Source organism: Ammospiza nelsoni, chromosome 3 (assembly GCF_027579445.1).
Source record: "Ammospiza nelsoni isolate bAmmNel1 chromosome 3, bAmmNel1.pri, whole genome shotgun sequence".
NCBI classification, from domain to species: domain Eukaryota; kingdom Metazoa; phylum Chordata; class Aves; order Passeriformes; family Passerellidae; genus Ammospiza; species Ammospiza nelsoni.
Window position 1 is genome coordinate 69,376,141 of NC_080635.1, and position 15,946 is coordinate 69,392,086.

Sequence of the window (15,946 nt, forward strand, 5' to 3'; positions counted from 1 at the left end):
AGCTGCACCATTGCAGATAACAACAAAACATGTGAAAAAAGACAAATTATCCTGCAATGAAAGCCTAAACAGTGAGCTACAAGACAATATGAAGGACAACTGGAAAAAACCTGAATGCTGAGATATCTTTGCAGTCACTATTAATTAAAACCAGTGCCAAACAGCAGCACCTACAAACAGAAGCCTACCTGTTTCAGTGTCCCAGAGTTTTAGATAGCGGTCATATGCAGCACTAAGGAACTGAGTGCCTGCATTGTTAAAACAGATGTCTCGGACAGCTTTACTGTGTCCTACAAAAGAGAAAAAATACAGTGGTAGACTTCCCTCCATTCACACTTAGAATTAATTAAAAAAAAACCAAATTCATATTACTCAAAGGCTCTAAAAATGCAAAGAGATGAAGAAAATCACTTAAATCACTTACTGAAGTTCTTAATGAGAAGTAGTAAAGAATAATTCAAGTGAGAAAGAAAAAGTAACTCCTAAAGAATAGTGAGAATAAAACATCATAACACCCTCACACCTCTAAAATACTGGAGAGAGAAACAAAAGCACTGCACAGAAACAACTTGATAAACAAGTATAAACTTGTATAAATTGATACACAAGCAGAACTTCAGAAGAAATTTAAACAACTCTAATAAATGGCAACATCTATTGAGAAAGAGGAGAGACAAACACTACATGAGGCTAATCTAATGGAGAAACATTTAAAATTAGAAAGCAGGCACAAAATATGGGAAATATTAGATCAGAAAATTAAGAATGCTTTCATCTGATGTTAATCTTGTTACCCCTCAGCCTCAACACTTTTATGTGACCACCACATCAGACTTGCAGTTTTTTTTAGTTTAAATATTGACACAGTAATTGAAATATAGCAAAATGGTAGGCAAATCTCGTTGATAATAAGAATCTTTTGAGAAAAACAGTCACACTATTCAAAAAGAGCAGTCTATTGAGAGAGAACCTTTTTTGAGCCATCATCTTTGCCACACTGCTGTCATCAGAAATAATAGGTGAAAAAAGACTTCTTTCTTGTTACTCAACATATATTCACTCAGTGTTCTAGAAATGTTCCTATTTCAATAGGAGAATCAGCTACTTTTGTTCTGCATTCAAGGTTGCTAAGAAGTTTGTATTTCTCTCTCTCTCTCAGATATCTGCTTTAAAAAGCACCTGTTACATGAACAAAGACTGCACCTGAACCTAAAAAAGATTTCCCATGCTTTTGCACTAAAAACTCAGCACAGATGGAATGACCTATTTAAGGAGGGATCAGACATTAGACACCCTCACCAGTCAAATACAGAGGGTTGCTGTTTTCAGCATGAAGATGGGGCAACTTCATGTCAAAATTTTGCCTTAGAGAAGAAGTCTTGCATAAAGTATTCATGACTGTAGGACACTAATGTCTTGTTTTAAGGGTTGTAAGGCGTTACACATCAACATTAAATTGCTTGGAATAATGACAAAGTTCTTAACAAAACATGCATGTTTTTCAGTCCTTACTGCCAAGATCATTCCAAACAGCCATGGGCTCGGATGCACACAAGTCCTCTCTGACAAATTAATAAGCTAACCTAAACCACATTCTTCCAGGAAGTTGTTTTAGACATAAATGAGTTTAAAAAAATCAATTACCAATAAATGTTCGTAGACATCTTCGATCACCATATACTTCCCATAGCTAGGAAAAAAAGGATGGGGGGGAAATATGTCAATTGTTAAACAAAAATGATGCTGAAATTAAGTGCCAACATATGTCAAATATCTTTTAAGAAATTAATTACAAACATATACCATGTACTGATTAATCACAATCTATCCAGAAATTCACTAGAATGCTATCATCTTCCTGTCAGCAAAATTCCCTTAGAATAACTAAAACTCCCATACTATATTCCAACTAATGACTTAAAGTTTTGCTACTAAAAAAAACCCAAAAACCCCAAAACATCAGCTTTCTGTTGATATATGCTGGACTGAAGTGAGATTAGTTCACACCACAAATGTTTCAGTAAAAGATTTCAGCAGAGACCTATTGTTAGTTGTAAAACTAGGCTTCACAGAAAATAAATTAATACAATAACAAAGGCAATAATGTGAGAAACTTGTGACCTTCTAAATGTTATTAAAAACAACTAACATTATTCTAACACAGACGAAAGGTATTTGGTAGAACTATGTTTATGTATCCTAAAATGCACTGTCTATATTCCAGGATGATATAAAATGTGTTCATGAAAACAGAAAAATAACTCACCTTAATTTTGCAGTCCATAGAGCAAGACAACATTATATGCCCAGACAGAGGAAACAATCTGACTGCACTGACACCCTGTAAATAAAAACATAAGTTAATAGTAAGTGGATAATCTAGGAGTTTCTTCACTTCATTTGCCCTCTTTTCCAAGCAAAAAGCTAAAGCTTATCTTCATAAAATATACAGATACTGTACCTACAAAAGAAATAACCTGCCCACATTCCATTTCAGAAACAGTGATGTATTTTGAAAAAATGCTATTGGAAAAAAGTTGTTTCACTTTAACAGCTGTATATATAACCTCCTTCAACATCCACACCATTACTGTGGCAAACACAGCAAATAAATACAAACTGGGGGTTAAAGGAACTGTCTCTGCATAACAAGCCTTTTTAGATGGGGCAGGTACAGAATTTTTCAAAAAATGAACCAAAACTTTTGGCCAGCTCAATTTCTTACATATAGTACCAATGCTTTCTACCCACTGAGCTCAGATTTCCTGGGCACAGCATCTTCACAGCTGTCTGTATTCCAGGTACTCCTTTCTGGGAAGCCCAATGAACCCCCAAGTACTCGTGCTTTTAATGTCCCTCCTTTCCATTTCATGTTGATTACTCTATTCATATGCCATCCAGTTCCTCCCTCCCACCTCTGGTTGGAACTGGGTACTTTATCCTCTATATTATTGTCTACTTATATCCCCTAACTTTTCTAAATTTGTCAGCCCAATTTTCTTTTGCCTCTCATCGATATTATTATTCACCTTGTTTGAAGGAAAAACCATGTTACATATCAGTCTGGTGTAATAGGATAAAAGGCAGAGGAGGGACTAGAGCTTTGGGGAGGAGGTGTCATTCTGGCAAGCCCTGATAGTTGCAGCTATAAGCTCGTTGATGCAGCAATCATTTAAGAAAAGCTCAGAAATGTGACTCAACTGAAAAAAAGGGTAAAAGCCAAAACCATTCCCTGTGTCCTCCTTTCTTCCATCTTCCAAATATTATTAAGGTGATGTCCATTGCAATGCAGAATATTCCCCCCAAATTAGTGGCAATAGAAGCAGCAAATTGAGTATATGCCGTACAAGCCTGAGCAGTGAAACACTTTTCTAACACCACAAGTGTGTATATTGTTTTGGTATCTGACACAAGAAGGAACTGTGGATTTTAAGCAGCATCAAAGAAAACTCTTACCAAGACACACCTCTCAAAGGTATTAGCTATATTTGGGAAACCTGTAATCACCAAATCTATGTAACTTCACCCAAGTTTGATATGAAATAGCCCTTAAGTACTTTTACTACAAAAACCCCTCAAACCCCAAACATTCTTAGGAATCTCTAGAATCAGCTTTATTGTCATTCACATTGTAGTTTCAGAAATAACTTCAAATCCTCCCAAAGTCACTGAATAATACTTTACCCTTTAAGGTAGGAAGTCAAAAAGTATATGCAGCTAGACAACTGCAATGGAACAGGCAAACACCTTGAGCATGTAACTCAACTAATTACATGCAGAGTATGGTAAAGAGGAAAATACTCTTTCCTTCTACCGACTTTTCAGTTTTATAGAAATTACTAGCTGCAGATCACAAATTAAATGGGTTGTTATGCTATAGAGCATAGCTCACAAAGATTCCTACCTTTGTATGCCCAGACCACACATGGATTTGTTTCTTTGGAAGATAGCACTTCTCAGGTGGTACTGTAGAACGGAGATTAACCCCAACATCTTGAGGGACATGAAGATAAGACCTCCCCTGATAGTCATACATTTCTTTAACTGAAAAGGTAAACAGAGAATTCTGAGAATCCATATTTTAAGAGGTTATAATCTTTGAAAGGCTTAATAACTCACACAATTAGAGTTTTCTCAACATAGCTGCTCTGCTATAGAGCAAGAGGTGAGAGAGGGGGTATAAGAAAAACCAGCTTCCTCATACAGATGGAGAATCTTATTTGACATCAGTTATACTCAAATTATGTCAATTCAGCAAAGTCTGCTTGGAACCTTACAATCCAAACATGAAGACAATCTTTCTCTTACCTATTTTACTCATCATCAAACAGCAAGAGAGTTCCCCTGACCAAAAAGACTTCGCTTACACTAACGCTCCATAGATTAAACCATGCAACTCTAACCCTGACATTTGCTTGCAACTCACATTCTGGCCAACTCTGTGCTGGGTCAGTCATGTCAACAGAATTACAAATCAAGGAAAAAAAGATTCATTTGGCCAGCATGAACCAATATTGGTCAGCAGCAGCCAACAACTGTTCTTTAGCTAGAATTAAGAAGCGATTGGACAGTCAGAAACACAGGGATGCATTGTGCAGGAAATGGATTATTTCAGAGTAGACGTATGTTGGGTAGTCATGACAATAAACTGCGCTCTGATTAAATTAATTTCTCAGTTACTGGAATGTTATGGAGTTTTGGTTGTACTCTTGCACAGTATCTATGCATACACACATCTTCAAAATGGAGTATTTCTGGAATGTTTGCATGTGAGATCACAGTTTATAGGCAAGGTCTTTCACTGTGAAATTTCAGGTAGAGAGCATGCAAACTTGGATACAAAATAATTAGCCCGTAGGAGGCTCAGTGGCTAAAATTTCACGTTTGTTATGTTCACTGCTATAAATACCATCATGATCTACTACACATAAACAGAACAATGTTCTAATGCCAGCAATGCTTTTCTCACAGTCACTTCTTCCTCAATGCACATTAGAAAGGATGCTCACAGCTCCTGTGTGTGAGCCTGGCTGTAGAAACTGGCACACAAAGGGAGACCCTGTCTACCAAACTAGCCACACCAAGGGCTGTTTTGTATGCACACAGTTGAAGTAACAGATTCAAAAAATTACTGAATTCTACTTAATTACCAAACTACTTTCTTTGAAGGTAACACATACTACAGGCTTCTCTAGGGTAATTAATTGATACACAATTATTCATAATATGACAGCAAGAACATTTACATTAAAAATTGAGGAAGTGTAAAGTCCAAGTGATTTTCTAAATTGTTCATAAACCATAACTCAGAGCACTACCTGCTGATGAAAATACTGACACATAAAACTACAATAATTCTGAAGCTGAAACTAAGCCAAACCCATAACTTAAAAATGTTTGCTCTGTGAAACAGAAAAAAGATACGTGCATCTAGTAATACTGAAAATAAACAAATAAAACCAATACCCTGAAAAATTATATTTCCACACTGCTCTTCACAGTACGAAGTGGAATTAGTCCAAGTTTATATCTTTCCCTGTCCTTTATGCTTTTGCCTGTGAGTGCTGTTATCTCCAATACAGAAACATCAACGTGCTGAGGCTGTCTGCCATCCTCACTAATTAACACAGCAGGCAAGAAAACACAGCAAGCTAGAAAATGAGAACAGCCAGGAAGATGCCATTACCATGTAATATAGTCTTCTCCTCTCCAGGTTTATCATCTTCTAGTTTTCCTCTCTTCTGCCTCTTAGCTGTTATTTCATCCAACTCCTTCTGCTCTTCCTGGAAAAAAATAAAACATGATCTCTTAAAAAGTCAGCATTCAGAATCACATCACAAAATCCAGAACTGCACTATTGTTTACTCACTATTAAGAAGATATTTATTTGCTAAACAAGATTAGAAATATTTCTAAGCATCAATAAAGAGAATACCCCTATCAAAACCATAAAGGCCTGGAAGGCTATGTACACTGAAAAGAACAAATATATTTTTAGTCACAGACTAAAACTAAGCACAGACTGGACAAGAAGGATATCTGTTGGCTGGACGGTTCAAGGTGTGTGCATTTGTGTGTGTGATATTGGGGGCTTTCATTTGCCATTTGCTTTCAAAAAAAGTTTTATTTTAACTTTTTTTTCCCCCGAAGCTGTTTCTTTTAATCAGACTCTACACACAGATTGAATTAATTTTATTTCCAAAAAGTGTTCCAAATAATTGAATGCAGAATATCTGGAACATTTTATTTGGATATGTCACCCAAAATATTTCTAATTACCCCAAATCATAGCATGGATCTGCTTGGACAAGCACTAGTGCAGCTGGATCTCTGTTGAAACCACTGCCATGTACTGACAATTTGTATCCATTTTGTTAAAGCAGGACTTACTTCTGATGGTTTGGCTACTTCTTTTTCATCAACATACTTCGCCCATGGTCCCAGAAACCCATCAATATTAGATGCATCATTCTCCTTGAATTTCTTCCTCTTTTCAATTTTCCTCTGTCCGGTTTCAAACACTGTTAAACCTGAAGAAGGAAACAACACACTGACTAACTGCTAACACAGAGTACATCAGAGGTTACACCATAGTCAGTTTAGAAGAAAAAGCCACCACCACTGCTCCTTTCAATATAAAGGACAACATGGAAAAAGTATTTAATCAAAATTGGCCAAAGCATTGCTCACTTCTCCAGCTATGAACACTGCTAACTATGTGAAGTAACAGAGTAACACTTTAACTGTGTATCCTTGCTAGTTAGAATATTTAACCAGGCATGTACCATAAATTTTTAACAGTAAGTCTGCAGACTGCATGAATACATCAATTTTCATGATTTAAATAGTGTAGTCTCTGAAAGTAAAGTCTTCCTAGCTTCTGATCCCTCTGAACCCTCTCAGTTTGAAAAAAAAAAACAGCCCCAAAATGAAAATAAGAAAAGTGCCCCAAAACCCCAACCCCAACTGTGTATTTTAATTTAGAAAAAAATAATAGAATTATAGAATGGTTTGGGTTAAAAGTGACCTTTAATGGTCACCTACTCCAACCACCTCGCAATAAGCAGCAACATCTTCAACAAGATCAGGTTGCTCAGAGCCCTGTCCAACCTGAACTTGAATGTTTCGAGGGATGAGGCATCCACTACCTGTCTGGGCAACTTGTTCTAGTATTTCACCAACCACATTGTAAAAAATTTCTTCCTTATGACTTAGTCTGAATCTGGCCTCTTTTAGCTTAAAATCATTACCCTCGTCCTATTGTTACAGGCCCTCTTAAAAAGTCTGTCACTACTGACAGTCATCTCCCTCCAAACACTATCATCTTCTTTCATAGAAATACTAGCTTTTCACAAATATTGCACAGAATTTAATGTGTCAAAACCACTATACAACATGGATATGGGAGGAGAAAAACCCTGTAGGTCATTATTTTAACATATTTTAAGTTTTCCAAGCTTGTATATACAATTATGTTCAATTTCCAAAAAATGTTTTTCTGCAGCAGCAGTAATATTCATCTAGTATAAAAGAGACAAAAGAAGCTTTACACAAACAAGGGGAAAATAGGCAATGTAAAAAGTTAAGTGGTGATCAGAAGGAATCACATTAATCACGGGTTTTCTTAAAATGACGTATGAAATTCCATTATGAAAAGAGTTTTTTAAAATGGTTTAATCTTAGTTATTTCCTTCTTTGGAAGGAAAGACTGAAATAAGCTTGGATATATTCTGAGGAAAAGGACACAGAAATAAAGATCCTTTGTATACCCTTGTGAATAGGATATTTGAAAAAGACATGCAAGGGAAAGCATAACCATGACATTTACACAGGTACAGTTTTCCAATGCAAACGAGTCCCTTTGAGTGTTAAATATCTTGTATCAAAGTATTAATTACAAAGCCCATGCCTCTGGTATCAATCCCCCCAGTGGCATGCCGTGCTGTTACCATTTGGCAACCTTCCAGTGGTTTTTCTTTTCCAAATAACCCAAAGAGCTTAACTTTGCTAAGCAGAGATAACATGCAGCTCCCAACAGGAGTGCCAGAGGTTGCACACAGAGTGATCACTTTGCTCCTGAGGAGCAGCTTTGGTGATTAGCTCAACAGACAGGTATCCTAATGCAGACACATGACAATGTTAGCTTAGACAGAATTTAAGAGAATCAAAAAGCTGTTTCAAATTGTACTGATAAATTGCATTCATGCAACGGCACATTACAAATCCTATTCTGAAATTTGTCATGACAACCTGAATCATTTGCTACTTCAAGAAAACAAAACACTCCAATATCTCTCTTCCTCCTCTGCATCAAAATTGCAAAACATTTCTTCTTTATTGTGTTCTTGGACATGGGTAAGTCACATAATACCTTCCTTTGCTAATACCCATTAGTAAAGAAGCAATGAAAACAATTTAAAGATGCAAGTAATTTATACAAGATTCTGAATTAACTACCTTGATTTTTTTCAGCTTCTTCTACAGAACCAATATATTTGGTAGCAGCTTCAGGGTTATCTACAGAGGGATCTAATGCATAACCTGGAACAAGAGGAAAAAAATACTGTTATTTCAAGCTTTTCAGTTTTGTACAACTTTTACTACTCTGTCCCTCTGCAAATTCTTTCCTGTTTACTCTGAACAAGCTGGGGATGATGAAAGATTGAAACTTTGAAATCCCATTAACTTTTCAGTTGGCCTGAGTATAAAGATGACTATGAGGTAGTACCATGAGGCCCTTGAGTACATACTGCTATCAGAATTCTTACATTTGCACAGCACAGAGAAATAAAGAAATGTAACAGGCAACAGTTAACAACATGAGATACATAAGATACAAAGGGTGGGTAATCACAAGAAGCCAAGTAACAGAATCTGGTGGGCAAAGACCCCAGGACGCCCCTGCTCCAAGTGAGGTCAACGCTGAATTCAGGCCAGTGTGCTGCAATGCAAAGAGATTTTGAAGTGCCATGGCAACCTATTCTTGTAGTAACACAGCATAAGGAAAAGACTAGCTCAAAATCTTATGTCAGTGCACTCAATGTTAAATGGATGCTGCTTTAGTGCAGGGCACCGCTCCTTGGTTTGCAAAGCCAGTGAGTCACGTGGGAAGCAGCCAGTGCTGCTGCATACACAGAGCCCTCTGGCTTCAGGAGCAGCCTTCTGCTCTGCCCACGACTTCTGCTGGGTCAGAGACTGTCATCTCTGGCAGCCCTGGGGTGGCAGCAGCTGGGAGGCAGAGGACAGAGATGGAGGAAAAAATAAATGAAGTTTTCTAGGGCTTTGTGTGTATTCTGTCTCCCAGAGCAAAAGTTACTTAATCCTCCTCCTCCACAACTGGGAAAGCTTCAACTTGAAAGGAGTTGTTTTAACTCATGTGGATGGTACCAGAAGCAGCAGTCATGGACTTTAATTTTTAAAAGAATTAAATAGTCACATCTTCATTTCCTTATGACAGCTGTTGAGCCTCAATAAAAACAAAACAGATCCAAACAACTCCAACCACAACAAAATCAGCTGCATTTAGTCTTATAAATAATTTATAAAATGGACAATCATTTCATAGCTATTCAGGATATTTACAATTTTAATACATATAGCCAACTTTTTTTCTCCATTTCTCCTGAAGTGGATAACATGATCTTATAAGATAGACAAATAAATTCATTTGGTTTCCAAGAAACAGGTGGTGCACTGAACACTTACTGACCACCATGGTTTTTTTTTTTTTGGGAAAGGCTGCACCCTGGTGGACATAATCACAGTTTTTATTAAATACTAAAGTGACAAAATGTCTCTTGAGGAGTCAATGAGAATTTCTCTCTATCAAGGATGGGAAAAAAAAAGATAAAGAAAGATATTAAACCACCAGTAAAACACATGTAATGAGCTAAATTCTACAGCATCTACTTCCTGTATTTTTGTTGATTCACAGAGGCAGTCATGAGCAGAGAGAGATTATCTAGTTTACTCTGGAGACCAATGGCTCATAAATGCATATACAAACACATACAAGCTGAGAACCTATCAACACCATTCCAACAGCCAAAGGAGATTGTCTCCCCAAACATTTTTCAGAAAGACTACTCTCCTAGAACATGGTCCAGTTAATTTCCTTTTGGATGCTGGGGAAAAAAAGTACTATTGAAATTAGTGGAAGTGTCATTCCAAGAACACACCAGGTATTCCCAATCCAAACACAGCACTCCACCTGCCAACCAGCCCTGTAGTTTCAAACCTGGTAAAACCCAGCTGTGGAACAACATATGTCCAGATGATCCATGAATACAATATAGGAAGAGAAATATATGCCAATGTCTTCTTACCAAATATATATTCCCACTATTCCTCTGTTAAACAGTAAAATAATTTATTCTAGACTTTTAGTAGGATTTACTTCTATGGATAACCAAACTGAGCCAACACTGCAATCAGACTTCCCCTAATTTAGCTGCCTGCTTTTCCTAAGCCACTATTTCAATGAGTTCCCTTCCAAGCTATAAGGTTTCTGCTAACAGTAGAGAGATATTACTTTGGATTGCCGTCAAAATCAATACAGTGGTTTACTTGTCCTCCAACTGTATTGACACCATCTCTGGGACTCTATTTGCTTGGTACTTGTAAAAGAGGAACAGTATTCCCATGAATAGGGCCCCTGGGCCAAGCACAGCTTCCCGTGGAAGTGGAGACTTACAGTTGGGTTGAATTTGGGCCAGCATCATTCTCATAGAAAAGCTCTGAACAATTTCTACTTTCTAGTGGATATGTGAAAGGGAATATTTTCCTTCTGGCTGGGACTCCTAAACGCAGCTGCAAAAGACAGCTTGCTTTTATCCTACTCAGCTGGTATCCCACACAGTGTGCCCTGACTTCTGTGGCTCCTTCAGTTTTTGTTAGGAGGCAGATATTTCCCACAACATTTTAGCAACGAAACACACAATTCCACCTACATCCATAATTTTAGTGCACCTGAAAATGGTTGGTTAAATAATTAGACTTTGATGTGCATTCCAGAAAGACAGCTCATTAAAGCCTGTTTACACCTCACTGTGCAATGCAGCACACAGAGACCCAAAGTAGCTCAGGTATGAGGAAAAATACAGCTGGACTAACCCACACTGCACTGGCATTTCTACAGAATCAAAGTAATCAGATAATAAAGTGCCTACAATTGTTAACAGGTGATAAGTGACTGTAGGTGCTGCATGTAACATGAGTAGATTAAAAAAAAAATCACAAGTGTTATTTCCAAGGCAGTTATTTTAGGCTCTTAAAATATCAGTGTTAGTGATGACATAGTCCTGCTATAACCAAGTTACTGAATACTCAGAAAGAGCTTTGAGATTCATTAGACTTCAATAAAAGACTATTTCTTATTAAAAAGGACATTATCTTGTGAAGAAGAGATTTAAAAATACCAAATGTTGCATGAGTGAAGTAGTCCACTGTTAGGATGAGCACTGATACTGATGCTCAAATAGCTATGAAATGGCTAAAATATTCATGAACAATTTATGTGCAGCATGTAAAAAATAATCAGTAATTCTTCTTCTGAAAATGTATATGTGCTCATATATTGACTTTTTATCAGTACTCAAAAGGGAATCTTCAAGAAAAGAGACTCCTTCAGCTGAGAGCGCAGATACAGAAGAATAAACATGTGTTAGGATTTCCCAGGCTTTTTTGACATGCTCCAAGGAATACAACATTGAAAAAATAATGCTAGTTAAGCATTTTAAATCATAATGTCTTGTGAAGGGGAATTTTATTTTCTTGATAGTTGAAATTAAAATAAGAAGACTGCCTTACATCAATGGAATCAAACTAGGGTATATCACCCAGGACTGCAGATGCAAAACTGGTTACCAATTTAAAAAGTCAGACTCCCACAGAGCAATTATTAATGGTTTGCCATTAAACTAGGAGAGGACCTTTCACAAGATCATAAAATGCCTACTTGGACTATTTTATTCAATGTTTATTATGGATTATGCCATCAGTATACTCCTTTCAGGTAACTGTAAAGGGCAATAAGGTGTCCCCCTCAGGATTCCTTTTTTCCCAAGCTGAACAGTCCCAGCTCTCTCAGTCACTGCAGATTTTAACCCTAATGTGGAAAACATCTCCAGTGCCTGAGACAACTTCAGTTTCCCTAACTCCTGGAATAAAGGGAACCTTACTGAGATGGGTAGGTCTCATTTAAATTAAAAAGCAAACGGCCTGAGAAGGATGAGAGAGTACTTTCTGATAAAATATCTGGGGTACTTAAAGAACACCTAAAGAAATATAATAATTTAAAAATACTTAAAGAAAAGTAAGCAATTTACAATGACACACAATCTTCAGAAACCCAAGGAAAAGGCAGCACAGAAATCTGAAATCTCAGGTAATGGGGACACTAATAATCACAGAAGCCTATTCCAACTGAAGGCAGGAAAATGGAAAACCCAAGCACACATGCAAAACAACAAAGGCTAAAAGTAATACATTGGAACATATTGTTTTAAAATAATAAACTAACATAATTGGTAGGACAGTACTGACATAATTGGACATAGAATATATGCTTTACCAGGCAGAAAGAATACAGAAATAAGATGGTCATGCCAGTGGGGAAAAACATGCTCTATGCCATAGAAAGCTTAAAGACAAATCAGATTAACAAGCTAATAGTGTTAATGAGCATTAAATGATCCTGCGGACTGAAACTTCAGGTCTAAGCAGTGGTGAGTAGAGTTGCCAGAAGTCCCAGAGTGACCATTAAGAGAGAAAATGCAGTAACCATGAGAGATTAAACAACAGGTGCCAGGGAAAGAAGCACAGTAATAATGACATTTTAGTCATCTCCTTGCAGCAGACTGCACAAATCTCACACCAAGATGTGATAATTTTTACACAATGTACTTGTACCATGAAGCAGTCATGCCAGAGATTCACATGAAAAAAAGCCAGTTTAGCAGTACAGGAAACTTGATTGTAAGATATTCTTTCTAAGGACACACATTTTAACAATGACCATAATGCGGTATAAAATTGTTGGCAAAGCAAAGGAAGATTGAAAAACATTTATGAAAATAATTTTAATCTCAAAATAGGAGGGCTATATTAAGAAAAGATTTCTAAAAGGAACAGAAAGTAAGCACCAAAGGGTAAAGCCTTTTTCAAATGCAGGGGCACTTCAAAGACACCATGTAGGAAATAAAACTCCTCATGCCTGCTAGCTAATAAAACACAACTTTAAAGCAACCAGAGGAAGTGAGCACTGCCGAATAGCATGTTAAGAGAAAATATTAGAAATAAGAAAGTACTCTTCAAAGAGTTGAAGTTGCATCCAGATGTGGAAAATACAAAGATCAAACTCCAGCAGACAAAGTAAACACTACACTAAGGCAGCCTGCCTCCAAAAGTGAGGGAAATCTTATAGGATATAAAAACTAACACTTGTCCTTCATCAAAACCGGCAGGCACAGAAAGTGCACCCAACAATGTATAGGCCAACTGATGCTCAAGGACTGAGAAGAGCATCTGTGAGGGTCGCATTAAACACATGTTGATAACAGTGGACTCCTGGGCCCGAATCTTGCTTTATGGGCAACATGATGCTGAATCTACCTCCACATGAAATGCCAGGAAACTAGAGAGTCAAATAAGTGGTAACAAAACACCGGGATCAGAGACAGTCACCCAAGAGATCTAAAGTCAAATCACAGTGCAGGTACTCTCACCTAATATCACCTCAATGTGGCAGAAAAGGAATGTATCAAATACATTGCTGTCTTTCAAAGGACATTTCAGAGGAGATATGGAGAACTACAGATCAACCTGCCAGACATTTGTACTGTTAGAAGATTCAAGGCGTAGAAACTACAATAAAGAAAATGAGTATGTGCTTGGATGAGCATTATGTATTGCAGGAGAACAGACACCACAGTTTTCTCTACAGGTACATCACGATGAGAAAATCTCCACAATATTTCTGAGGTGACAATCCTGTGAATGAGCAAAGCTTAGTTGATCTTGGATACCTTTACAAAACCAAGTTAGACTGATTACAGGATGCCTCAATGATATTTTAAAAACCCACAGGTCTTTACGTGGTCAATTGATGAAAAGTTATTAAAACACTGTCAAAAATAAATGGTTGGCTTGCACAGCACAGGAAAGTTGCTGGTGGATTCATGCTCAGGCCCATGACATCCAACATATTGATAAATGATGTGGAAAAATGGAGCAAGTAGCTTAGAGCAAGTTACTCACAGAACAAATTCACAGTGAGAATAACACATAACCGCTGTGCACAGCTTTGCTTTCCATCTTAGGAGCAATACAGTGGAACTAGAAGAGACACAGAAGAGAGACAAGGACAGCCATAGGCATGAAAAGGCTGCCACTGAGGAACAAGAAGATTCATCAGATCTATCCAGGTGGGAAAAAAAAAAGGAGACTGAGAAGAAGCTATGGCCAAGATCTATAAAATAAGAAATCACACAGAAGCAGTGAATAAGAAATGATTGCTCATTTCATTTTCCAGCATAAGAAACATGGGAATATGAAGTCAAACTAGAAAGCTGTTAAGTTCCACAAGTTCAGAACAGAGATACTTCCTCACATAAGGAGCTGCTAAGTTGCAGAGCTGCCTGAAACAGGTTACTGAACAAAGAAAAATTATATGGGTTCAAGAAGCAGCTGGAAACGTTTGTCAAAAAGAAAAAACAGAAAACCCCCAACAAGTTGTCTGAAAATTAATAAATATACAACCATTGCCCTTGGCTGACAGACTGTGTATTGAAAAGTATTCAGGTGTATCACTATTTTCTTGCTTCCTTTTTCTGCTCCTCACTAGATACCCATTGCTGGCCACTTGTCCAATGGAATAAAGGGCTGGAAGGATCCTCAATCAATGACAGCATGGATGTTCTCAATGATGCTATCCAAGCAACACAAGAAAAATGTACTTTTAAGAGTAAATATTTACTGCGCAAGAAGCAGGTAAGAAAGACTAGTTGCCAAAAATACTTGGGTTTTGTTTGTGATTAATATACAGTTTTCTCAATGAATATGTATAAACTTTCAGGATTATGTATTATAAAGCCGGCTTCTTTTGGTGGAAGACACTGAGACAGTTGAGCTGTTTTGGACACATGATCTCATTTACTACCCTTGTCCCTCATTTACAGTCACTGCTTCTCTATTTCCCAGCCTTTGCAGACTTGTTTGAGACCTCCTGCCTTAGTGCAATGGTGCTAAACAGAGTAATAGAGACCAAAGTCTCAAGATCTGCAGCTTTTAAAAGAGAGGTTTACTCCTGCTCCTCTAATAGGTTATGAATCAGTCTTAAAAAGATTTATGGCTTGGGGTTATGCCTATCAATTTTACTTGCATTTCTATACTTCCTATTTTCTGAGAAGATATTTATTGCATCCTTCCAAATGGAAAAACAGGGTATTGAAAGTGTTAATAGATAACATTCTGACAGCTTAAAGGAGTGCTGTTTTTAACAGATCTTCTACTGAGCCAGAATATCATGCTCACTTCCTGCATCTTCTAGCTTGAACTTCAGGTTCTCAGTGCTGGCTTTTGCTGTTTAAATTGCCTGTATCTCAGCCTATTCCTAGTTCCATTGTCACTATATCCAGATAATTATCTGTTGAACATTTCTAGAAAGCTGAATGATAGCTGCACAGTTGCCAGTGTTACAAGGTTTAAAAATACATTTTTATATTCACTTTTAATGCAGCTTTCAAGACAGTCGCTATACAGTGATGACATAACCAATAGAAGTAGTTTTGGAGTAGACTTGCTAGCTTTATCTTTCTCCAAATGAAACTTTTCAAATAAAAAACCCCAAATGAAACACTACATGCCTACAGGCACTTTTTCCCAGTATCTATTTTACACACACAAAAATGTTACATTTAATTTCAACCCACAAAATGTTACATTTAAT

The 15,946-nt window shown here is 37.2% G+C and overlaps 1 protein-coding gene across 1 annotated transcript in view; it reads right to left on the reverse strand.

Annotated features, from left to right (window-relative positions):
- The window catches only part of CDC40 (cell division cycle 40), a 36,677-nt gene that overhangs the window by 9,244 nt on the left and 11,487 nt on the right, over positions 1-15,946 (reverse strand). Inside the window, exons 4-10 of the mRNA XM_059469316.1 lie at positions 8,458-8,541; positions 6,391-6,530; positions 5,687-5,783; positions 3,905-4,044; positions 2,267-2,341; positions 1,645-1,690; positions 189-290 (exon numbers count right to left, since the gene is read on the reverse strand). Coding sequence (XP_059325299.1) covers positions 189-290; positions 1,645-1,690; positions 2,267-2,341; positions 3,905-4,044; positions 5,687-5,783; positions 6,391-6,530; positions 8,458-8,541 — 684 coding nt within the window. The remainder of the gene's footprint in view (positions 1-188; positions 291-1,644; positions 1,691-2,266; positions 2,342-3,904; positions 4,045-5,686; positions 5,784-6,390; positions 6,531-8,457; positions 8,542-15,946) is intronic.